This window comes from Melanostigma gelatinosum, assembly GCF_949748355.1.
Source record: "Melanostigma gelatinosum genome assembly, chromosome: 2".
Classification (NCBI taxonomy): Eukaryota; Metazoa; Chordata; class Actinopteri; order Perciformes; family Zoarcidae; genus Melanostigma; species Melanostigma gelatinosum.
In genome coordinates this window covers 28,674,444-28,699,967 of record NC_136635.1, presented here as the reverse complement: position 1 = coordinate 28,699,967, position 25,524 = coordinate 28,674,444, and the positions used below count along the sequence as shown (strand labels likewise).

The window sequence follows — 25,524 nt, the reverse complement described above, 5'->3', positions numbered from 1 at the left end:
TAAGCTGAAGTGTCTTCAGCAGTAAGCTACCTCTGCCATCAGTGGTGAACCCAGGTCCAAGAGGACACATCTTCTTGTACTGAGTGGTCCCGGGCAGGGGACACAGCTCACAGTTGGTGCCCCAGCCTCGGCCTCCATCACAGCAACACTCGGACTTGGTCACCAAGTTCCTGTTACTAGAAGTCATCTGACACAGAGTGGTCAGAACTTCAGTGAAACAGAAGCCTTCGCGGTTATCTGGAGGAGGGGAGAGATAGAGTAACGAATATAAGAGCGAGAGAAACAGAAGGACAGTCAAACAAAGAGATGGGCCCGAGGAAAGCAGACCAAACCACCCAGACAGGAGCTGGCCTGAGAGAACCAGACGTAAATAGATGACCCACACTCCTCTATCACTACTGTCGGTGAGGAGTAAGATAGCCATAGAACCACGGAGGTTACAAAATCTCCCTGGTGGGTTTCTCACAGAGTTCAGCACATCACATCTGTCCAGAAGTATATATTTAGATTAGGGAGGAAGGCTTTGAAAGGATTTCCTCTCTCCTATCTTGACAGCAACAGGCCTGTTTCTTAACGGTACAGTGTCGTGGAATGGTTACATTTTTTTTATTTCACCTAGTTAGTCAGGATTCAACAGCATCAAACATTTCTATCCAGATATGAAAGTCATAAAGAAACAACAACACGTGCGGCTATGTTAAACTCTAAAATATTGAAAATGTCGGATATTTAAACGGATATATATTGTAATTAATATGGGGGATTGAGTGAGAGGGAGAAGTAGAGTTTTTTGATGTTCATCAAACCCATATCCCTGTCACAGTGACTGCAACTTGTTCAATTCATTTAGCAATTTTAAAATGTTTCCAAAAGATGATTTAAAACATTTTTTAAATCTTTTGGTCTCCTGAACTGTCCATCCCAGTATTACAATCCATTCAAACATCCTCTTTCAGTCAGAGATGTTTGTAATACAGAAACAAAATGACAATAAATACAAGTGTTTTCTTTTGAGTTTATCACTTTACGGCCTTATTTTCAACAAGCTGTCTTAACACAAGAGGCCCAAACTGGGGTAAGTCAAATTAGAGATCCTGTTAAAAGCTGACACTGAACTCAGATCAGTGAAGTTAGAGCACAATGAACACAGTACGAGCAAGATATATACATTGATAACAATGTACGTACCGATACACTCCGTCTGCGTGGGGTTAGCGACGAATCCTTGGTCACATCTGCAGCGGAAGCTTCCCACTGTGTTGTCACAGCGGCCATTCTTACAGATACCTGGTTTGGCTGTACACTCATTCAGATCTAACACAGAGACACACATGCACATGAACATTTGTTCGACAGGACTTTCTGTTATTTGTTAAACTTAGTTAAATTAAGCTAAAGTAGAAGTTCAACCAGGAAGTCCACACATCAGAAACACACAGTATTTCTTATGGCCTTTTTAAAAAATACATTTCACAATCAGGGACATAGCCATGAATAAAAGGCCATCATCTCTCGTACAAACACAAGTTTATTGTACAACCTTAAGCCTTGAGGGTTAAGGGTTCATTCCATACTGTTGTGTGTCATGAATACTTACGTATATAAAGTAATTAATCCTTTTAATCATGTTGGTTTCTTCTGGTTTAACCAACACGTTATTATTTACAGAGGGAGGATTTTAGTAAGAAGTAAATATTTCCAATACATCAAGAGTAAACCTGATATTTTTGACTGAAGCTGGACATTGCCAGTATTTTGAACAAATATTCAGAGCTTAACATTTGATTTTTAATGGAAAGGATTAAGTTTGTCATCCAGAATTTTGTGCAAAGTCACCAATGGCTCAAGTCCACTGTATGACAGTGACAAGTCCACTAATTACCAGGACAGGAAATGGGGGGGGGGGGGGTTAACAACTTTCAAATCCAGAATACACAACTATCTTTGCATACTACACAGAAGTGCATTGCAAAACAGATTGAGGCAAAACTGATTTGTATCATTCGAAGTGAAGCCAAGATTGGAGGCCATAAACAAGAATGACGGTTCATTACTTCCTACAGTGGGACACTATGATAATCTTACCCATGCAACCGTCTCCGCCGGGCTGCCGTGTGTAACCAGGGGAACAGATGCACATGTATGTACCAATCAGGTTTTTGCAGGTCATGCCTCTGCTGGCGCAGTCATCTATACCATCCTCACACTCATTCTGGTCTGGAAAAGAAACAATGTTCTCAGAGTAAGACGATGCAAAAGTAAGAAAAGACAGATATCTGTGTGTATGCATGCATGTGCAGCACACCAGTGGTGTAACACAGACGCTCATGGAAACTGCAGCACTCAAGAGTTTAATGTACGGTAACTACCCAATGAAACACTGAGCTGTGTAGCGCTAACAGGCGTGTAGTGGGAGGGTTGGTGGTCTGTTTGGAGCTTTAATGTAAACAGTGACGCTATAGACACTGACAAGTTCCTCCTGTCTCAGCACTTCCCTCCAAATACAACCGTTGCTATGGTGCCCGAGCTATCTGAGAGAGCGGCGGTGTAAACAGTGACTCGCTTTTAAGTTCGTCCGAGACAGAGAACTCTTGAGGATCTCGCAGAGATAGTGTGTTACGTAACTTTATGGACGGGGCCACCATGTCTCCATCACGTACTTCGTTTATTTTCTATCAACACTTTCCAGTAAATGGACCATGACTAACAAAGCAGGGTGTATGAGTGAGTCATTTCGCTGGAGTACCTTTACACATCCTCTTGTCCTCGCGCAGCACGTAGCCTGTGGGACACTTGCACCGGTACGAGCCCACCACGTTAATGCAGCGGAAGGCGCATAGTAAAGGATTCTGGGCGCACTCATTGATGTCTGGACAAGAAGCACAAGGCAAGAAGTTACAGTTGCAGTACAGCACTACAAAGACAGGATGGAAGTGAGAGTGCAGACATAACTTCACAGACCTTCACAGGTCATCATTGGCCCCGGCTCAAAGCCGTCATCACATGCACACTCAAAGCCACCGAAGACGTTCGTGCATGTGCCGTTGCCGCAGGGATTGCCAACGGCACACTCGTCAGTGTCTGTGTTCAAGAAAGTTACAAAAAGCATGTTAGTGTTACAGAACGTCTAACAGGTAAATACATCAATGAGAGTACGACAGCGAGAGGAGGAAGATGAGGATAAGAAGACATTGAGAGAAACAGTGAGATAACTGACCTTCACACTTGACTCCAGTAATGTCCAGATGGTATCCCATGGGACATTCACAGCGGAAAGAGCCATCTATGTTGATGCACTGGCCATTGATGCAAGGGTCATTGAGGCATTCGTCAATATCTACAATTGAAAAACACCAACACCAAATGAATTACATGCCACATCTTTAACAGAGGTGTAGGACAGTGAAGGGTCGGTGTTAATGACACACATACCTTTTGGGAGGTCGTCTGTTCCCCGTTGATATCCCTCATTGGGACAGAGAAGAGGATAACCCTCTGGAACCATGAGATGTAATAAGTCATGAATAACATTCAGTAATACACATCATTTCGTTGTGTTCCCTGCATGTGTGTCTATGAACGTGGTTGCACTTGTCTTTTCGATGCAACTTTTGTCATCGGATTACGCAAGGATGCATTAACTGTCAAGGCTGTACGCTCCGATCAGATCTGGCTTACATTAGGATCCGATCACCCAGACCACATTCACATGTGGTCTACCTTGCATTGAGTTCGGACAGCAAATGGGCACAATCCGGACAATTTATCAAAGGTATCGTCATCATCTTCCCCCGACGACGGAGTTCCTCTCCCGAGTGAGAGCAAAGGTAAGAGAGGAGGAAAACCGAGGCTGGATCGTGTGAAGTTACTGCTGATGAAAACCAAACATTTCCTGATTTTTGAATTGATGGGAAATGAAATGCTTTTATTTTATTTTTTATTTATTACACTATTCTGCCGTCGTTCCTTTGACCATAAAATATATCCGATCACCATCCGATTAGACAGGTCCTACTGAAGTGTCACATGCGGACACAGCTGAGTTACGATCCGGCGCATCCGATGACGAAAGTCGCATTGAACAGAAAAGTGTAACCACGGCGTATGTGGTAGGAGGTGTACGTACCCTCTCCCTTGGTGGGGCAGATTTCACAGGGATCTCCCCAGCCTTGACCTGGCATCCCGGTGCAGCAGCACGCTTCCTTAGAAGTGTTCTGAGGCTTTGGAGCCAGGCAGCGGCCATTTTCAAACTTGGTATAGCAGTAGTTCACACGGATATCTGAGGGTTAACACACACAGGGGAGAAAAGTAGTGAAAAATGAGAGACTGAAGGAGAAGCGAGTCGTGAGTTCAGTGTTATGCTCGCCTGTGGGTACTGTAAATTGACCAAAACTACAACTTTTCTTTTCATGTATTTTTCTTTTCAACCACCATTTTACATTTTTTGATGATGTATTTGCAATGAGGACGGAGGTTGGCGAATTATCCTGAATGATCTGTGCTTGCCAGTCTTTCTCCCTGCTTCTGAGGGCTCTTGTTCCTCCTGGACGAGGCAGGCATTTACTTGTAATGAGAAGCATATGGTCGCGCTCTCCTGCTAGCATTGGCCTTCACTGAACTCAACACAAATAAGCTTTCTGCCCACCATAGATCTCACACACACACACACGCACACACGCACACACACACACACACACACACACACACACACACACACACACACACACACACACACACACACACACACACACACACACACACACACACACACACACACACACACACCTGGCTCAGAGGCAAGGATCACATACATGAACACCTGGTGCTTTGAGGAGAATGTCAAAGAGAGTCATGTTACTTTCCTCCATGAAACTGATTTGTCAGCCTTTCCGCAAAAGAGATTTATGGTGCCCTGTGCACAGAGCTGTTGTTCAAGTGTGTATGAGCGCATGCACAAGTGCATCTGCATGTGGATATGTCATTCGTATCTGGTAGTTTGCACACTGAAATATGGTACAAATGTTTAAATATTGTGGTCTGATTCAAATGTCAAGGCTATGTCGTTTTTCAAATCAGAGTTGAATTTAATACTGAAAAGAAATAACGAAACAATTCATTTTTTTAAATAAATCAACAGTTCTGGTTTGGCAGTGATGACAGAAATCTGATGGTGGTGTGGGTGGTGACAGATTTAATGGTCATGATTCTGGAAATTTGCATAACCACTACGGCATTTTAATTTAAAACTATTAAAAATATTATAAATTGGGGACTTGTGGCCTAGTGGTTAAGGCACATACCATATACTGTTATCGCAGTATCACAAGTATGATTCCAGCCAGGGACCGATGTACGTAACCCCCCCTGTGTCTCTCCCTATGTGTATATACTATCAATCAAGACTGAGACTGTAGACTGGAGGCCTTTGCGGTCCATGGTCATCCCCTGTCTCTCCCCCTTTGCTGTCATTCTCCAGCTGCTCCAAGAAATGCCGAAAATGAAATAAATGAGGACGAAGAAAAAAATAGCACTGTATTTCCTGCGGCTGTTGTTTTGTCACTTAGCATCTAAATAGCTTAACATGTGGTTAAGAACGGGTCCAGCTAAAGTGGAACTTGCAGTGGTTTAAAACGCAGCTGCGTGCAAAGCTGGTCCTGAGGGTTTTGAGTCTTTATTTGTCAATTGCAAAACAATTACAGTGGCGCAGTTGGAAATGAAACTCTTGCTCCCAGGCTCTCTCCAAAATGCTACTGCAAAATGTGTGAAAAGAAAAATGCGCAAGTAAAGATGGGAATCGAAGACATAAACGAGCACAGGTTCAGCTGAACTGCACCTAAAGACAACAAGCGATGTTGTGTTCATGACTATTGATATTCTCACTGTTCATTGCAACTTTATGAGTCAATGCAATAATTAGCAATGAACTCAATTTAACCAATAAATCACAAGTCTGTAACTGAGTAACGTTCCCCCGTCTATGTTTTCATATTAAATATAAATGAGTGCAAACAAAGACCCACAAATGATTTCCATCACTGTTGTCATCATGGTTTTCTTCATGTCAATCATCATTTTTAATAAAAACAAGGGTTTTTCTCAGTGGGACAGGCTTTGTCCTCGATGACTTTTACTGCTCATGTTGCTCACTCGCCACCCTTCTCCTCCCGTTCATCCCCCAACCCTCAGTCGAGCACTTATGACACTGGAGAGAAAAGTGAAATACAAACTGCAAACTGCCTCACTGAACTGATGATGTCATCACTTCAGTGTTTGGAGAGGGAACTCCCTAACAGAGGACTCAGGGCGCCCCCACCCAACCCAGAAACACACGTATGTACATAAACACACACACACACACACACACACACTGGTGAGGAAATGGAAAAGTGATCTGCTCAGAGCCACCCTTGGCCTTGTTGAGGAGGCCGCAGCAGCAGAACCAGCTGGAACACTGTGTGCTATCATGAAAGAGCAGGAAAAGTCTAACACCACTGACTGCTGCTTTGTCTCCACTAGCACTCAGAGACAGACTATACAGATGCACTAGTATTTACACTTTGCACTTTAAACTTGATGCATAAGATAGTTTCATAGCCTTGTCTGTCCTCTTCCTGACACACACACACACACACAATTACCTAAACATCTGCGTCCGGAGGCAGAGACCTGGAAGCCATCGGGGCACAAGCAGGTGAAGCTTCCTTCATTGTTGGAGCAGGTTCCAAATGTACAGATCTCCGGCGCCTGGGAGCACTCGTCAATATCTGACACACAAAATGAGGAACGGCATCAACCACCTCATCAAATTCACAATTTAAAATCCATTTCTAATTTTCACCATCAGAAGTTTCACCCATGCAGTGCTTCATTGACATCTACGTTTTTCTTTTTTTTTATATCGTCAAAGCCGCAAGGATAACTTAATACATGTAACCTCAACAATGGACAGTTGGATAAAGGCGTATTTTAGCCTCCACGTCACGTTTTCGCTCATCTCAATGAGCAGCTGCTGCTGTTACTGATGCTGAGAGTTCAGTGCTGTTCCTCCCTGCTTCCAGGAACAGAGCACAGAGCAGGAATGTGTTGAAGTCTGCCGAATATCTCCTCATCAGCCCCACTGTATAAACAATCCAAGTGTTCTGGCTTGGGCCCACTCCCACGTGTGAAAGGGAGAAAAGGGGTGTTTCGTAGCAGCGAGGCGATTGAAGAGAAGGAGGCGGCGAAGAAGCCGGTTATTCTTGTACACCTCAGCAGAGCTGTGATTTGTGTATGTCTGTGTGAGTGAGCGTGTTGCATGTAAGCAGGCGCTGTATGAATTTATTGAGGTGAGATTTACCCCCACACATGCAGATATTTTATTACTTCATAAATTCCTGTTATTTTCCATATTTGGCTTATATATTCATTGACCGTGACGCAGAATGAACTCAGGGCCGCTGTACCTTCACAGGTTTCCTCATGGAGGTAGTAGCCAGGTGGGCAGATACACCTGTAAGAGCCATCCAGATTCAGACAAGTTCCTGCGCCACATGTGCCTGGATTCACTGCACATTCATTAATATCTGAGGAAAAAAAGGAATTCATAAGGAATACACTGTAAGAACATTCAGATAAACGTTCAAAATGGCGGTTCATTACCTCCACACTGTCTGCCGTCCAAAGTGAGCTCATAGCCATCGTGGCACACACACAGGAAGGTGCCCACGGTGTTCACACACTGGCCATTTCGACACATGCCCCTCTGAGTCGAACACTCATCGACATCTGATCAACGCACAAACACAACACTTTTCACATCAATGCCGTGCAATCTGTTGCTTTTTCTCTTTTGCGAGCTCATATCCGCAGACGCACATACCTATGCAGTCGCCGTTGTGTGAGTTCTGAAAGCCGTGGTAGCAGAGACAGTTGTAGGAGCCCACTGTGTTCTTACAGGTCCCGTTGCCACAGGGTTGCCTCTCACACTCGTCCACGTCTACAAAAAACAGAGAGCGTCGTCACACAGCTTCACCTCAGACAGCGCTCACATTCTTGTCAGACACAAGCGAGAAACTGACAGGAACCAACGCAGCTTACCGACACACATCGTCTTGTCCCGCGTTGTCTTGAAGCCATTGGGGCAGATGCAGCGGTAGCTCCCCAGCGAGTCAATGCACTGACCTGGGTTGCATATCCCGGGACTCTCAATGCATTCATTACGGTCTGGAAGAGGAGGAAAACAACCAACTTGTTCAATTATAACTGATTTAGTTGTTTGACAAATGTACCGTTGTATTTATTCCACTGGTATATTACGGGGTAATTATACACCATTAAATGAAGAGCCCCTTTCTATATTGTTGTCTTTATCCTTCAGTGTACTGTTCTATTACTTTATTTATCATATACGTCAAAATGTATTTTGTTTTCTAATCAAAATTACACCTTTTTTTTCAGTTCGGTCGAGAAAAAAATAAACGTGTCGAACAGTAAAATGTGAGCATACAGTCTGATAGCATTGCATTGCCAGTCAATACATCCGCTGTTGTCTGGCAAGGCTCTTGAGACATGTCATTTGAATCCAGCTGGAGAACAGACGATACGCTGCTCTCTCCTTTACTCAGACATCAGTGTGAAACCGAATTACTCCAGACTGGACAAACATCTTGTCAAGCTTAAATTACTCAAAGGTTGTGTGCCATACATACTGTAAAGAGTCTTGATATGCAAGGCCAAAATTTGAAGAGATCCAAACAAACTATTACTGTGTATATAATTTCAAATATGTATAACAATTAAAATCATTTTAATCGCAGTTAACAATCACTAATATGGGCATTTATTTATTCTTTCATGGGACACAAAACTGGCCAATAACTCATACAGGAGTAACATTTAAGTAAAAATATGTCTATTTTTAAATACTCTATTTCACATAATGCCTTGCAGCAATGCTGATTGTTTCTTCAAATCCCTACACTGTATATAATTCACACTTCAGCTTCTCTCTCACTGGAGTCTGACCGTGTTTTGTTTTCAGGACTTGCATGAAAAGCAGGAAGCAAAACAGGATGTTGATTCAACATTTGCTTATCGGTGAGGACTGACAGTGACATGTTTCAGATATACAACAGCATGTGTTCAACAGCTCAACACATGCTCCACATCCTCTCTCCTTTAACAACAAGCCCACGCTGTAGAATTCCTACTCAGCCCGACTGTCATTGTGCTGCCTCTGGTGCTTTATCTTCGGCCTACAACTGCCAAGAATGTGCAGGTCAAAGAGTTTCATATGACTGAGTTTGATCCAAGAGCTTGAGGAGGCAAGACGGCGTCATCCTCGAGGAAGACAGCAGCGTTTTTGGCTGCTTCCTCTAATCTTTTCTCTCATCCTGCTCTGTGTTTCCACCAATTCCGTATGATCTCCACTGAGGTCCTGAGGCAACCCAGCATCACACACCAGTTATGCGCTGTATAATCTGAGTGCTGCTGACCCAGCACTCCTCTTCAAAGGACAATACCTGATCACCACCGCAGCCTTACCGAGACACTGTCCGGTGGAGGTGAAGCGATATCCAGGTTTACAATCGCAGCGGTAGCTTCCTGGCTGGTTCAGACAGGCTGCATTCTGCTGGCACACCGGTCCATTCTGACACTCGTCAATATCTAACAACAGGGACAGACGAGTTCAAAGGCAGTCATCTACTGGTGACACTTTTATAAAGAGGGTATAAATACAAAAAGACTGACTTAGTTTCAAAACCGAGGAAGAATTCTCAGTGTTTTACATTTTGGCATCATTTGAGGACTTAAATTGAGTGCAGGCTTTACTGTACCTTCGCAAATCAACAGCTTGTCGTTGTAGACGAAGCCAATGGGGCACTCACACCTGAAGCTGCCAACCATGTTGATGCACACTCCATTCTCACACACTCCTGGGATTTCCCTGCACTCATCAATATCTAGCGCACAGGACAGAGACGAGGGGAAAACATTAGAACAGAACATTTATTTTCATCATAAAACCCTTTGAATTCTGAAATCTTACCAATGACCCGTCCTGTGGTGATGTCGATGAAATATCCTGGTCTCTCACTGCCGCACAGGATCGCAAACCCGTCTGTGAGGACATAAGACACGAGTTTATAAAAGCTCCTCTTTAGTTACTTATACTTTCTACACGTGTGTGTGTGTGTGTGTGTGTGTGTGTATGAAACCTCACAGGTGCTGGGCACAGGACACTGTTCACAGGGTTTATTCCATGCACGGCCAATGTTGTAGGAGCAGCAGCACATCTTTTTGGACATGTTGAAGGTCAGCTCTCCGTCACATGTCCCGTTGTCGGAGTAAAAGTTCCTGTAGCAGTAACTCTTTCTCATATCTGTGTGTGTTCATGAGAGAAATGTTGCTGGATGTTACTATATCTCGCTGATTGATGACTTCATGAGAGGGCAGGAGTGCAGACCTACCCATGCAGTTGTTCCCGCCGTTGACCTGCATGTAGTCCACAGGGCAGATACAGGTGTAGTTTCCAATGGTGTTGTAGCACTGGCCTGGGCCGCAGATACCCGGTCGCTCACACTCGTTGACATCTGCACACAGAAAGGAGGACAGACGGCAATTAGTCAATGTTTTTATCGTTGTAGTTGAGGTGAAAAAAACGTATTTATTTAAAATGTGTAATTAAAAGCAAGGTGGAATGAGTGCGATAAAGATAACACATGATACAAATTTCTTATAGAAATCGACCTCTCTGCTAGATATTCCGATCACATACATTGTGTTGTGTTTAACAACCCCCCCCCCCTTACAACTACAGCGAGACACATGCTGGGATTTGCTTTTAACATCTTCTACTCACATCAATAATACTTTTCCTAATAGCTTTCCTTGTTTCTATACTTCTCTATCAACATTACTGCTTGTTCCTTACAGCCCAGCTAACAGCTGAACTGTTGATTGGCTGGAGACATCGTGGATGTGACATCCTGGACGTCACAGAGCAGGCACACGTGTTTGTTCTCCTGGCCAACAAACACACGCTAATTAAAATGCCGCCAGCCACATGTCATTGTCTAACCCTTAGCCCCCTCCAGTCCTCTCTTTGTTCCTGTTTCTCTTTTCTAAACACCCTTCTCATTTATCTTTGCCCCCCCCCCCCGCCCCCTTCCCATCTTTCATTCCTTCGTCTCTCCCTCCCTCTGTCATCTCTGGCACGTCTACAGGGGACTCAGTGTACTTCCCCGAGGAGAGGGCTGACCACATCAGAGCCTCGCTCCTCTGGACACAGTTAGGCGCTCAGCTGTCTCATCATCCGAGTTGAGCTTTGCAGGGTTAGCAACAGACGGGGAACTCGAGCAGAGACACAATGAGCTAGAACGAGCTGCAGTGTCGTCTAAGGGACAAAAAGGGGCGAATACTTCTTTGTCTCTTTGCTCTCAATGCTTTCTCCCCTCTTTCCATGTGTCCTCGCTGAACGAAGGCCTTTGCGGATGGACTCAATTTCCATCCCACTGAAACGTCCCAGGGCAAGAGCTAGAGTGGAATATGTCACCTGTGTGTTCATGTGTCAGTGGGGCTGCATAGGAATATAAATATGTGTGTGTGTGTGTGTGTTTAATACCTTCACAGACTCTGGTATCTGGGTTGAGGGCGTAGCCTCTTGGACATTCACACTGGAAGCTGCCAAAGGTGTTGATGCACTGTCCTCCCTGGCACAAGCCTGGCAGCTCCTGGCACTCATTGATGTCTGCCAGAGAGAGAAAGGAAACACTCAGTGGGCATTGTGTGTGTGCTATTTGTGTCTCTAAGTGTGCACAGGAGCAAACTGACACAAAGACATGGTAGCATGTTGCTGCCTGACCTTCCAAGATGACAGTGATGGGGTTTGGTCTGAAGCCTTCTCCTCCAGGACACAGCGTCTTGTACTCGGCTGTAACACAGTACAGGTACAAGCACATGAACAAGCAACAACGACACAGCGCAAAAGCCACAATCAAGATTGTTTTAATGCAGGATTTGACGTTAACTCTCAGCCAGCTCAGATCTCAGGAGTCATAGAAGCAAGTATTTCCCCGAGCTGAAAAGGATGAGTCAGTCCCTGCAATGTTTTGAACCATCTGTTGGCAATTTCAAGAAAGTTGCACAAAGCTGTCTCATCTTCACCAGCAACAACAATTACAGCAAACGCCATGGAACAAAACAACTAATGAAATGATTTGACAGGCTGTTGATCAAAGCCAGTGACAGTGAAATTAATTTGCCAGATAGTGACATTCAAAAGACATTCAAAATCCATTTTTTAGCCACTTCCTCGCCCATTCAGCAATCCAAAGTCTACTCAACTCTTTACTGATTAAGTGATGACAAGAGACTGATCACAGAGACTGAAACTTTAAGACAACTCGGCTACATAAACTGAAATAACAACAACTTTATTCTCAGGGCAGGAAAATACCTGACAAAGTAGCAGCGACTTCGTTTTTTGAATATCTAAATAAGGATGGGTTGACTCACTTGAGTTGACGAAGGGGCATGATTCACAGGGATTTCCCCAGCCCAGGCCCAGGGAGCAGCAGCAGGACGCTTTGGAAACACCAACTCCAATCTCATTGGAGCATTCCAAGCTCTCTGATGCATCTCCTCGAGAACGAACATCTAGGTAGCAGCTTCCAGAGCGAGTGTCTGTAAACACACACACACACACACACACACACACACACACACACACACACACACACACACACACACACACACACACACACACACACACACACACACACACACACACACACACACAGGTGTTCAGGTATACAGGTGTGTCTTGCCTTTGCCTCAGAATTAGTTAAATGATTAGCTCAGCTCAAACACCAACAATGTGTAGTGAGAACTTGTTGAGTCTCACCTACACAGCCCACCCGAGTGGGGTTGAGTTCAAAGTCTGCAGGGCAGTTACAGTGATAGCTTCCAGGGATGTTGACACATATTCCATTAATACAGATGGTCGGGTCTGCACACTCATTGATGTCTGAGAGAAAAAGACAAGGCAACAGTCTATGAAAGTTCTTTATCTCCACAGAAATATGTTCACAACAGCCAAGAGAGGAGCAGTGACTTCCCCTCTAAATCTCAGAGGGGCTATGAGAGCTGTTCACTGCTGTTGCTCCATTTATTTTACATTTAAAAAAAAATCTGCTCAGCCCATTGGGGCATAAACAGAGCATCATTGGGGCTGGCAGCTTGACTGGCGCGTCGACTAGTCTTACCTGTGCAGTTGCCTCCACTCCTGTCCAGTTCATAACCAATGCCACAATCACATCTAAAAAGTCCTGGGATGTTCTGGCAACGTCCATTGACACAGATGTCAGCAAAGGTACATTCGTCGATGTCTGCAAAAGAGAGAAAGTTAGAGAGAGCGAGAGAGAGAAAGTTAGAGAGAGAGAGAGAGAGAGAGTGAGAGAGAGAGAGAGAGATAAAGAAGGAGCGAGAGGCCCAGCTGTGAGGGATTAGTGGATCATGGGATCATTGTGGAAAATTGGCAGCCAGCAATAGGAAGTGAAGGCCGCTCACCTTTGCTGAAGAATGACAGTTCTGGGGCAAAAAGAAATGCCCAGACAGACACACACATACACTATCAGAGCAGCAGCCAAGGTTATGAAATTGTGCTCTTCCACATCATTAGACTCTGCACAAATCATTACTGTCCAGTGCTGCCTGAGCTGAGACAGGCAGGACTGGACAGGTTATTTCAGGATGTTAGACACATCAGCACAATGAGGTCAGTCTGCTGCACATTCGATTGAATCCAGCAATGTCTTATCACTGGAAGCATGAGTCACACTCGTCTTCTACCAGTCATAAATGTGCTCATTGTGTTGACTCGGCAGTAATTTAGCTCGACAGATCTACTGTCTGTGGGATATTGAAATAAGGCAAACCTGAATTTTATGTAAGCATATCACCAAGGTGTTAAATCTAGAGATATGTCTTAAAGGTTCAGCATTAGCTCAAACAAGAACGTGAAAAGAATAAAAGACAGTTTCTAGGATGTCAGAAATTAGATTCAGACCACATGGCCTTTTGTTACCACTCTATTCTGTAGCCTTTGTAAGTCTGTACAGCGTACAGACAGACGTTTTGCACGATAAATGTTCAATAAAATTAAACTTTCCTTAAATACAATGACAATTTGCATTTTAGGGGAGCAAAAATATTTGGGCGTGAATTTCTATGGTGCAAAAAAAGAGTTCCTTTCAGCCAGTCCATTGTTTATCTGCATCAGGAAAAATCACAGACCTTTATCACTCTAAACTGTATAACATGGACATGAGCCAATGAAGGGAATGGCTAATTCACTCAAGACAAAACTAAAGTCAGCGCCCACTCAAGTGTTAAGAAGGCTAAACGATTGCATGCTAATGTTAGCTAACTAGTGTTCTCACCTTTAAGCTACTTCCTCATGCTGCTCAACCAAACACAGAGTAACATGAGTGAAAATAGGTTAAAAAACAGGAAAAATAGACTGTGAAAAAAGATGAATTCAAATATTTACACATATTTGGGACAAAAGCAGAATTACATTGATAATGAACACATTAGCTGAAATAACATTATCTAACAAGAAACGTTTGGACAGCAAGGATGTCATCAGCCGATGTCTGATGTTTTAACCCTCAAACTAAAAAAAACTAAAAATATTTGACCGACCACCAAATCAACAACCTAATTTCTAATTTCTCAAAAGTTGTCAGTCTCTTTGTTCTCACAACTAAAACCACTTGGACGCTGAGCTCATTGTGTACTTCCTATCTCCATCTCATGAGTTCCATTTGAAGGCAACATCTGTTTGGATCATTTGTTCCTCCAAACAGGGAAACAAACAACCATTCATTAGAGTAGCCGAACACCAGGCCTGTTTGAATCACTCAACCTAATTTAGGATGTGGGCACCAATTCAGAGGTCCGGAACCAACACAGTCAGGAATAGCAGTGTTGTATTGTTTTACCCTCGCAGGCCTTTCCTTCAGGAGTCGGGATGAAGCCCATGTCACATTCACAGCGGAAGCCTCCTGGCTGGTTCAGACAGTGGCCACTCTCACACAGGTTGCCGTCCTCTGCGCACTCATCGCTGTCTGTCGGGGTGATCAAACACACATTCACAGTCCGTATACACACGATGCACGAGTGTCTCTTTTAAAAAAGCAATACACGTGGTTTGAGAAGTGTGACCTGAGCAGTAGAATCCATCTCCAGAGAATCCATCCTTGCACGCACAGCGATATGAGCCCATGGTGTTGAGACAGTCAGCGTTGTTGCTGCACATGTGTGTCCCATTGGAGCACTCGTCCAGGTCTGAAACACAACAAAGTCCCATAACATGTGGAAACTACTTCACCCAAATGTTGAGGATATGTTTTCTTCTTGGTAACAAAACTCATGAAAAGACACAAAACAAATCATGCCATTAGTCCGTCGCTTAAAACGTTATGACTTTATCTACCATGTTTGTAGCACTCCACAAGCACATTCATCACAAATCTAAAAAAAAAAAACAGCTCAGAAATTTAGTTTCATTTACAAAAAAAGGCGTTATAATTTCCTAAAATAGCTTGGCACTGTCATGTTAACAAAAGTTACTCAGTGCATTTGTTCAGCCATGGATTAATACACAAGTATTGAGTGACTGTATGTGGTACTGTACATTGTAATGTAGTTTACAGGGACTACTGTAAGATACTCCATATATATATATTGGCTAGAGCGGCAACACTTCACCTCAATTGTTTGTTTTGGTCATTTCTGACCAACTTTCAGCAAAAAATAGCCTTTGTCATGCCAGAGTATTTGTAACCTTTTGTTTTGGTTGCTAAATCAAAAAGAGTGCGATATTCTCACATCAGCTTCCTTGGATACTGCCAAAATGTTAAAGAAATGTCTATTCCTTTCATGAGATCGATGGAGCCATCGAGTGGCAGCATTTACCTGTGGGGTTAAAGGCCATCAGCCTTACCTGTGCATTTGAGGCCGTCGCCGATCCATCCTGGAGCACAGTTGCATTTGAAGCCGCCAGCTGTGTTGGTGCAGGCAGCATGTCTGTCACAGTTATGTGCTCCGATCTCGCACTCATTGACATCTGACAACAGAGGAAACAAACGAGGGGCCATGTAAAGAACAATAGGCAGTGCTCTGATGGTCTGATGATTTGGGTCTGCATTCTCAGTCCAGTGGGGTTCTTGGCATTGTGGGGCGAGTTGATGCTTGGTTTGAATTGCATACAGACAGCAGCAGGAGACGACGGGACTAAGTCTTTCTGGGTCACTGTCTCCGCCATGTATTTCAGAGCAGAAGGCAAAGAGACATTCTCATGATCTCCGATACTAATAGCCTTCCTGCAGAGGTTTAATGAGCAGACCCCGTCTCTGGGTTTTCATTGTGCAAGTGTGTCCGGGGAGCTATGAAGAACGCCAAGAGGGAGAACGATATCCTAACGCTAAGGCCTTGTTCTGTCTGCTCAGTCTGAACGAGTATTTATGAGGTTATTTTAGGCAAAGATTTCCCTCTTTGCACACAGACCCCCAGAACCTCTCATATGAGGCTTTTATAACAGCCCTCTTTTAGTGCTCATGTTTGGGTTTCTCACCACCCCAGATGTCAAGTTTGGAAATGTAATCTTTCCCAAATATAATTTCCATAGAACTGCGATGTGGTAACGTGCCAACTCTACAAATAAACATTCCTTCACGGCAAAACCATTAAAATTATAACTGAACTCTGGATGAAATATTGAGGCACTTAGCAGATAATGCGGTTATAAAAGTACCTCTCTATACGGGCTATTGTATCTGGCCATGGATTCTAATAAATGAACAACAGCAATTAATGGGAACAATTAAATTGGCTGCTGTTAAAATCTGCCCTGCCCATGAAGTTGTTTACATCCTGTCGGGCGTAATCAATAAGATTTCCATGAAGCAGCTGTGCGGTGACGAGATACTGTGAGTGTGGCTCTGCGGCTCTTGTTCTTCAAGCAGTTCTGGCATTATCAACTACATGGGACAATGGAAAAAGCCTGTACGGTGTTACAACAATGACGACTGCTAATATGAGTCAAAACAACCCTGTGAAAACTGACCAACACAATGTCTTGCCCACCGTGTTACAGCTTGGATAGAGCGATTGTGCAAGTTTGTGTGTGAACGTGTGTGTCCCTGTACATCAAGGGAAGCCATGCCATGAACTCAATCAAGATGTTAAGACTTATCAGCCAATGAGACGCACCCCTCTCTGTGTGTCTGTCTTTGTGAGGGTAGTAATTCAAAACACTGTCAATTAGAGATTACTGCTGCTGGTTTACAGTCTTCCTGAGGAGAAGGTACGGTATATTTACACTACATTTGATGACGGGGTTAATATAAGGGCTGGCAGCAAACAAATCTCCCTGGATTACAGATGGAAATAAAGATAATTTCCCACCAAGCTTTCTGATGACAGAGAGAGCACAACAAACAGACACACGTTCTCGTGTGGAAATGTAAAACGCAAACAGGGGTTGTTGCAGCGGTCACAGCTGGTGTCAAAGAGGAGGCTTGATTTGACTATGAAGGGCAAAAAAGGATATAAAAGGGAAAACAGAGGATTACACATCTGCCTGCCTGTCTGTCCAGCTGTCTCCTAGTCTGTATGCCTGCCTGATTAGCTGTGTATCTGTTTGTCCTTCTGTCTATATGTCTGCCTGCCGGTCTTGCTCGATGTCTAAATGCCTGCTAGTATGGCTGCCCTGCACTACAAAATAGATAGAAATTCTAACTATCTGCTGATCCAAGCCTTATTAAGCATATTAAATAATCTCATTTTACTAAATTTGGCTATTTATGTTTCATCCCTGACGAGCCCCTTTCCACTGTTTTTGTGAATAGCTCCCGGTATATGCCGTCATCTTCTCCATGTATCTGTTTTGACAAGATGAACCCTGACACTGCGTAATTTCTGATAAACTACAACATCTGTGGCCACAAGACAACAGGGAGATAATGGTAAGTATTAAAATGCATTGTAAGATTAGCACAAGTCGATAAAGCGGCTTTCACCGCCCACCTGCAAGAGTTTTCCGCCCCAAAAAAAGCAAATACTGCGCTACGGTCCAAGGCTAACATTAGCTATCTTTAGCCAACATAAGCCACTGGTTGTACTGAACTAAGCAGACTCATTGATAGGGAGACGATGTGGCAATAACAGGATAATGATAATAAGTAGAGAAGAGTCATTAAGTTAACAAACTGAATCAGTAATGTCGGTTACACAACAATATAATAGAATATTAAAAGTAACCACAAAGGATCTAACATTAGCTAACTTTAGCCAACACAAGCTACAGGTTATACCAGACCAAATAAGACTGTGGAACCAAAACTTGGTTTTTTTTACTGCTTTTGAGCTTAACTTTTAATGTTTAAGAGGAAGGTTGTGGTATGTGTTATGCTCAAAATGTTTGACAGTTTAGTGATTTAGCTTTAAGATGACAAAGTCAACACGATTAAGCGTTCGCCCTGATCCTCTCTTTAAAGTTAGGAGACTCCCAGCCTTGTAAACCCCCCCAGCACATCTCCACCCAGTCCTAACTTTCTATTACACACGCAAGGACACAAAACTCGCTAAGTTGATACAAACACTGACTCCATGCCCACTGAGTTGTCAGTGTTGTGGTGTGTCATAAATAAAAAGTGAAATTATTATTGTGGGAGATTCATCCACAGCTGGATCAGATCTGAGCTTGAGAGCACCACTTACTCATTAACACTCACACACACACAAGGAGATTTAATCCACGCATACCAACATGGTCACATGAAGCTTTTCGACAATGACAAGACATTTCTTATTCATTTTACGTCTGAATTGAAAGCGGATCCGACCCAAATAGACTAGCAGGTTTTGTTCACTTATCTATAACAAGACATCCTGCCTGCCTGAGAGGAATTAGTGTCTTGATTCCTTGGTATTCTGGGGCTGAAATTCCAAACCTGCGAATCAGCACCGGCTGCTTTACTGCAACCCAAGCTCTCTCAAAACAAGTGAAATACTGTATGGACATTTTAATGGGATTAGAATGAGCAAGGGTGTGTGTGTGTGTGAGTGAGTTTGAATGATACTTCAGACCTGTTTATTTACGTCTGAAGGAAGAGACACGCTGCTGCTAACTGTGTGTCTGACTCATTTCGATAACCGAGATGAGGTCAGATTAAATTGCTGAACGAAAACCCTCAACGACCCTTCAATTCCAAACTTTTAAGTGCCCTTGTAAATCAGACTTAACTCTGGCTCGACAAGGAGTGAGTCCAAACGAGCAAAAGGGCTCTACTGGCCGGATGGACTTTGTATTTATGTGTTCTGGAGCCCTTTCAGGTGATTGCATGCTGCAGAACTCTTCCAACCATCACGTAATGTTTAACTGACCTTAATGAAAGAGCAACAAAGGAATAAACAAATGTGCGATGTGATGCATGCGTCTGACAGAAGACAGTGACCTCACTGCTCCCGCAGCGGTTGCTAGTAGCGCGTGTGAGCGTGTGTGTTAACGACGTTCGTGTGTTTGTGAGCGTGTTTCTCGTCAAGTCAGACAGGAGCTCTTGAATGAGGGTGAGTAATGTTAGAGCGGCTTCTGGTTAGGCAGACATTCTTCGTGCGTCCTATCATTTCTCACCTCTCTCTTTGAGTTGCTTTCACTCCTGTAGTTTAACAAAACCACACACAAACACACACACGCACACACACACAAACACACCTCTCCTTCACCACTTAATCAGCAGCAGCGCTCTACTGACTCACCATCGCTTTCACTCCCATCCATGTTCTTCCACTGACAGGATGTTTTGTTGTGGTTCGGAATGTGTGGGTTTGTTTCGCTCACCTGTGCAGCCTGTGGTTCCCTTGCGGACAGAGTATCCCAGGTCGCAGTGACAGATGAAGGATCCCTTCGTGTTCTCACAGTTCCCATTCAGACAGATGTTTGGATTCAGATCACACTCATCCACATCTAGACAGGGAGGGAAGAGAAGAGTGGAGCAGAGAAAGAGCAAGAATTTTAATTTGCTAAACACAACTATAATGAAGGAAAAGATCATTACAAATTGATCAGATTCATTTTAGCTTGTAAGATGTGATATATGGAAGTGAGTCACAAAATAATTACATTAAGAACTAAAATAAATGTGTTGACCTTTGTTGGGATCTAAAGGAGCGTGTTTGGGTTATCAGCATTTAAGAAACTGAATTCTTGACATCAATAGAATTATTGATGTATGTAACAATTATTAATGATTATTAATATAAACGGGGCACCACCCTGCGAACAGGGACCAATAACCAAACGATAAAACTAAGTCTCATAATTAGTAGTCACTCATAATGTCAATAGTCTGCGTATGACTATACATTCAGTGACAGTGAAGGGTTTTAAGTTCGAGCACAGGCCACTACATACAGTCTTATCAAATACATATGCACAAGTAATCACAGACGACTGCTCCTGAAAGTATAACAGAGTTTATTGAATCAAAATAATAAATGATCAAATCAATTAATATTGCAACCAACAAACATTATCATACAATTTTATATGCCTAAACTAAAGAATGAATAAAATGGATGAGGGTGTATGTCTGTGTGTGTATGTGTATGTGTATGTGTGTGGGTCTGTGGGTGAACAGGAAGGAGTCTTACAGCTACGCTAAAGACTACAAAGATGGCGGCGTCGAGTGACGCTGGCCAAAGGGGAGGGGCCTTAAGAACTACAGCTAGAAACTACAAAGATGGCGGAGTCGAGGGACCCGGACAAAATGGCAGAATGGGGCTGCTGTGCGTAATTCACGTTTGCCTGGGCAGCACGTGATGTGAGGCGCTCGTTTGAACGAGGTTCCCCAGGGGTAGAATTCGGAGCTGTGTGTGTGTGTGTTTCGTGAAAGGAGGAAAGAGAAAAAAGGTGGGGGCTCATGAATCAGACTTCTGCGCGCGGTGCGCGTTGTAGTGAGCCTGAGTTGGCTGGCTCTATCACGCATAAATATACCGCTGTCGTCTTGAGAACTGCCGGTAACTTATGCCGTGATAAACCACGCACCTCAGCTCACTCACCGAGTCGAGTTAATGAAAAGAGAACTTCCACACGGAGTGGAAGACAATGAATGAAATTAATCCCAGAGAAACAGTCATAGTTGATACACAAATACAGCGGCGCTTCTCTGCGCCGTAATGATTGCGTAATACCTCAATATCACGCGACAGTCTTAAACACACAAAAACACGGGAATATCAACATATAAATGAATGGCCTGAATTAAACTTAAGTTAATTTAAGCTAAGCTATGCCCAAATGCCAAGAATCTTACTTGTAGATGCTTCGTTGCAACGTGGAAGTGTTTGTGGCAAAGCTGTCCGTTTTCCTCGTCGGGAAGGGGGACAGGGGGGAGCTTGCGGGTCGGCGCGGCTTTGCAGCGGGCGCTGTGTGTCGCGCGGCGGTGAGCTGGCGCGGCTTCGGTCCGTTAGCGTGGCTCTGGAGCAAACGCAGGTCCGGTCTGTACTCGCTGCAGGGAGAACAGTTAACTTCGGATGAGACGACGTGTCTGCGCGTCTTGCCGGGAATCCTCGGTCACGAGAGGAGCGAGGCTTCGTCGGGCTCCTCTGTGCCGGTTTGTGCACAAAATAAAAAGAAACAAAAAGCAGAGAACGGATCGCTGATGCGGGTTCGTCTCGCGGGCTGAGTGGAGCCGTACTCAAAGTGGAACACTGTCGTTTCGTCCAGCAAAATGGCTCGTGACCTGTCAGGGTTTGATGAGGGTTCGAGGGGCTCCCTCGTGGGGGGAAAGCTGGATTCTCTGTGGCCTGGACGGGGGGGGGGGTCCGGGCGAAGAGAGCGGTTGTGTGCCTCCTAACTCAACCGAGGTCGAAGGGGGAAAGCTATGAGGTGGGGGCAGCAGAGAGTTTTATAGAACAGTGGCCGAACCACAGGGGTCCTCGGGTCTCTTGGCTCTCGGCCAATGAGATTGCCGCGGTTACCATGGTTATTTGGGGGGGGGGGGGGGGGGGAATTCACACCTGAGTGTGAAATTTCACCCAGAGGAGGCTTGTTCTCCTCAAACTACAAGTCAGGATGAGACCTGTGCTTGAAACAGTGAAGGCCCGATTCTCTTTGTCCACAGCACATGTTTAAGCCATATGCCAGAGCCCAACATCCCCCCTTTGTTCTGAAGAGCGAGGTGTTGGCTTCGGTCTTTAGAGCAAACCAAGGGCTGGCATGTGCACCCATGTGGTGGGGAAACCTGAAGAGGTGAGACAGTCCAAGTGTTCCTGAGACCAAAAGCAGTGGTTAAAACAGGCAGTGTTCATTGTTCATAGAGTTCAAGGTTCATAGTGGTCAAGTTCATGGTGTTCAAGTTCAGAGTTCATTGTTCAGAGTTCATTGGCATCTGGGCAGATGACTAAGGTGGCATCTGGGCAGATGACTTTAACTACTTCTACCTACATCTACTATCATACACAATTCAAATCATAGGTGAGCAAAACATTATTCCCAAATAATTCAATCGCTATTATGATGTTGTGATAATCTAGCATTGTGGCACAGTGTCAAAGAAAGTAACAACCCAAATAAACAAAACAAAAGAGAGAGAAGGAAAGAATAGAAAGACAAGAAGCAGGTGAGGGGCAAACAGTGGTTACTGGTTCAACTCCTAGACAGGACTGGAGTCCGTCGGTGGAGCAGTCGTAGGTTGGCTACGTGGTGTTACGAATAGGAGGGAATCCAGTTAGTCTGTCGCTTCTGGATCTATTGGTACATGATATGTGCGTCTATCTCTCTCTGATCGGTAGATTTAGAGCGAGTCCTGTGTCTAAGTTTTAGAATCTATCGATATTGGAGTTGCGTTGCCAAGACTATAGGCCAGAGGTACCTGTGAGGGTTGCATAACAGTAGTGGTAGCAGATTTACAGATTTCTTAGCACGGCTAGTGTGACTAGCTAGGCTGGTCTCTCGCTGCTCCAGCTGTTGACAGCTGAGCCTTCTCGGATGAGGTCCTGGGTTAAATCTGACTGCTACGGCAGAGGTTATGTCTTCTTTGGTTACTTCTGGTAGAGTCTATAAAGCATGCAAAGGGTTCTCTATGAGAGTGGAGCATCAGTTTACAGTCACAATGGTTTGTCAGGTCATGCAACTGTTCTGGTTGAAGTTGGCTGTGTTAGCGGTTAGTGCATGTCTACAGGGTGAGGTGGAGCATGCAGTTAAACGTTAGTAGTCAATAGTAAGCTGCCATTCTGCCGGTTGGTTTCGGCACTGGCGAGATTAGAGTGTACTTCCTGTGAAGTGCATCTCTCTAAGTTTCTGTTGTCAGAGATCCCACCCCCCCTCGCGCTGTTCAAGTGGCGAGGGTGGATATCCCACGTTACCGTCAGCACTCAGGGAAATGTCGCGAACAGTTTCATTCTGGAGTGTGTCATGGCGGGCTGGTGATATCTCCCTCCCCCCACCCTCCTAATTAGAGATGGAGACAGGTCCGGCGCACAGGTCAAGTTCAGTTACCTACGGCACTGGCGACTTGATAGGCCCGGGCGATGACTCGGCTGAAAGAAGGCGGTGGCTTCGTTGAACAAGCTGGAGGTGGCTCATGCTGACAGAGCAGGAGAAGAAGGCTTAGTTGACGAAAGATCTTACGAGCTACTCGAAAGGGTGCTCGAAGGGCCTCTAAGGTTGTGGCACCCTAGAGGTGTATGCGAAAAGGTGGGGGAACACATGAGGCTCGTTTCTGACCCGGAGTCGGGTAGAGCAAGAGTGTTATGACCCCCCAGTAGGACTGAAGAATATGTATAGATTTATACATAACGGGCATTGCCTTTGCGAGCAAGGTCGCCCAAGAAGGTTGAAGAACGAGGTGCGAAAATGGGAGTGGTCGTTTCCGGAAGTGTGCTGAGTTCTCTTCCCCCCCCTACCACGTCGACTTGGCAGCAGGGGGAAAGGTCACTTGGCTTAGTCAGGTGGGCTGCGAGTCAGCGTTACCTGATGGGTTGCCCTTGAGGGTGTCTTTCACCCCCCTGGTTCCGTTGGTCTTTCGACCGCCAGGGTCGTTTGTTCCTCGGGGGTGACCAGGGCTCGCTAGGCCAAGTCCTCTCGTCGTCTTCCGACGCTAGGTCGGAGTCGCTCGACTGTTGGATGCCTAAGACTATGGCGGTGTCTTCGTACCGATTTGTCGGCCGTCCGCGTGTCTCCCATGCAAGTTGCGCGTATTTCTTAATCTCTGGCATGGTGAGGTTACTCGTTCTGCAGTGCATAGTAACATCGTATCTCACGTTGTCGTGGAGATTGTGCAAGAAAAGCGACTTGAAGGCATGGTCTTCTTCTAGACCTGGGGCGTTACGTCCTTGGAAGTACGCAGATCTCAAGCGCCTGAAGTAGTCTCTCGGAGACTGTAGCCTTTCCTGGGAAATGGCAAAGGCGCCGAGGGTGGCAGAGGCTGGGTCGGTGTACAGGGAGTACTCCTCCCTAAGGGCGTGACACAGGGATGAATAGCAGTCGCGGATGCTCGGCTGGAGCGTTTCAATGAAAGCGTGAACGCTTCGCGCAGTGGTTTTCCACACTAGCTTTAGCTTTTCGCGCGATGAGGGGCGCGATAGGTCGAGGAGGCAGCGATCGATCTCCCTTAGGTAGTCATCGATGCTCGAGTCGTGATTATCGGGATTAAAGCGCTCTACGTCTTTTACCAGAGACTCAATCTGTCGAGTACGCAGGCCTCCAAGGTTGATGGGGCCTGGGCCGTCCGAGTCGTCTGAGTCTCCATACTCGCGATGGTGGTAACGACTATCATCCTCCCTCCCTGAGGGGGATGGGGTCAGTTCTTGTTGCGCGCGTGAACTGCGTGGAGGATTGCGTTGGCCTGAGGTGGTTTTGAAGCCACCTGGGCCGACTAGGACCTGGTGTTGGTCCTCTCTCCTCCTGGTTGGGGATGTCGCTTTCAAGAAATGCAAGGTGGTTCGGGTCTCGGGGAATGAAGGAGCCGAGACCAAGAAATGACTGGGCTGAAAGGCTCGGTAGGGGGTAGCAGTACCTACCGGGGTTGCTGGAACACCTTGAAGCGCTTTCAGTTTGTCATCACTCTCTGATGCTTTAGAGAGTTCTAGGTTGACCTCTCTGAGGTCACTGCGCAGGCTACTATTTTCTGACTGTAGGGCTCTACAGTCACGTGACAACTCCTGAACCTCTGTTCGGAGTGTCCAGATCTCGCGTTGCTGCTCGTCGCTCTGTGCCCGGGTTCGGGCAGCTTGCAGCTGCATTTTCTGATGGTAGATGAGCAGTATTTCGCCGATTACGTCCTGAATCAGGCGCTCTCTGTTACCTGCTGGGTTATTTACATAAGCCACCAGCTGCTCTAATTGCTCGTCGCATAGGACAGCAGTGTATTTTACAAAGTACTCTCTTTCCTTTGCTGTGAGTCCGAGGACATCAGCCACCACATCTCGTAATGCGGTGTCTTCTGGAGCTACAGCTCCAGGAATGGGGGGTTTCTC

The 25,524-nt window shown here is 45.1% G+C and overlaps 1 protein-coding gene across 1 annotated transcript in view; it reads right to left on the bottom strand.

The window, feature by feature from the left end:
• The window catches only part of fbn1 (fibrillin 1), a 65,290-nt gene that overhangs the window by 6,774 nt on the left and 32,992 nt on the right, over window positions 1–25,524 (bottom strand). The window contains exons 32-58 of the mRNA XM_079288874.1: window positions 19,886–20,011; window positions 15,989–16,111; window positions 15,208–15,330; window positions 14,985–15,110; window positions 13,245–13,367; window positions 12,884–13,006; window positions 12,496–12,663; window positions 11,843–11,911; window positions 11,603–11,728; window positions 10,449–10,571; window positions 10,202–10,360; window positions 10,028–10,099; window positions 9,816–9,941; window positions 9,523–9,645; window positions 8,077–8,202; window positions 7,859–7,975; window positions 7,639–7,764; window positions 7,443–7,562; window positions 6,639–6,764; window positions 4,127–4,279; window positions 3,433–3,495; window positions 3,218–3,337; window positions 2,962–3,081; window positions 2,747–2,869; window positions 2,086–2,217; window positions 1,189–1,314; window positions 31–237 (exon numbers count right to left, since the gene is read on the bottom strand). Of these exons, the coding sequence (XP_079145000.1) occupies window positions 31–237; window positions 1,189–1,314; window positions 2,086–2,217; window positions 2,747–2,869; window positions 2,962–3,081; window positions 3,218–3,337; window positions 3,433–3,495; window positions 4,127–4,279; window positions 6,639–6,764; window positions 7,443–7,562; window positions 7,639–7,764; window positions 7,859–7,975; window positions 8,077–8,202; window positions 9,523–9,645; window positions 9,816–9,941; window positions 10,028–10,099; window positions 10,202–10,360; window positions 10,449–10,571; window positions 11,603–11,728; window positions 11,843–11,911; window positions 12,496–12,663; window positions 12,884–13,006; window positions 13,245–13,367; window positions 14,985–15,110; window positions 15,208–15,330; window positions 15,989–16,111; window positions 19,886–20,011 (3,369 nt within the window). The remainder of the gene's footprint in view (window positions 1–30; window positions 238–1,188; window positions 1,315–2,085; window positions 2,218–2,746; window positions 2,870–2,961; window positions 3,082–3,217; window positions 3,338–3,432; window positions 3,496–4,126; window positions 4,280–6,638; window positions 6,765–7,442; window positions 7,563–7,638; window positions 7,765–7,858; window positions 7,976–8,076; window positions 8,203–9,522; window positions 9,646–9,815; window positions 9,942–10,027; window positions 10,100–10,201; window positions 10,361–10,448; window positions 10,572–11,602; window positions 11,729–11,842; window positions 11,912–12,495; window positions 12,664–12,883; window positions 13,007–13,244; window positions 13,368–14,984; window positions 15,111–15,207; window positions 15,331–15,988; window positions 16,112–19,885; window positions 20,012–25,524) is intronic.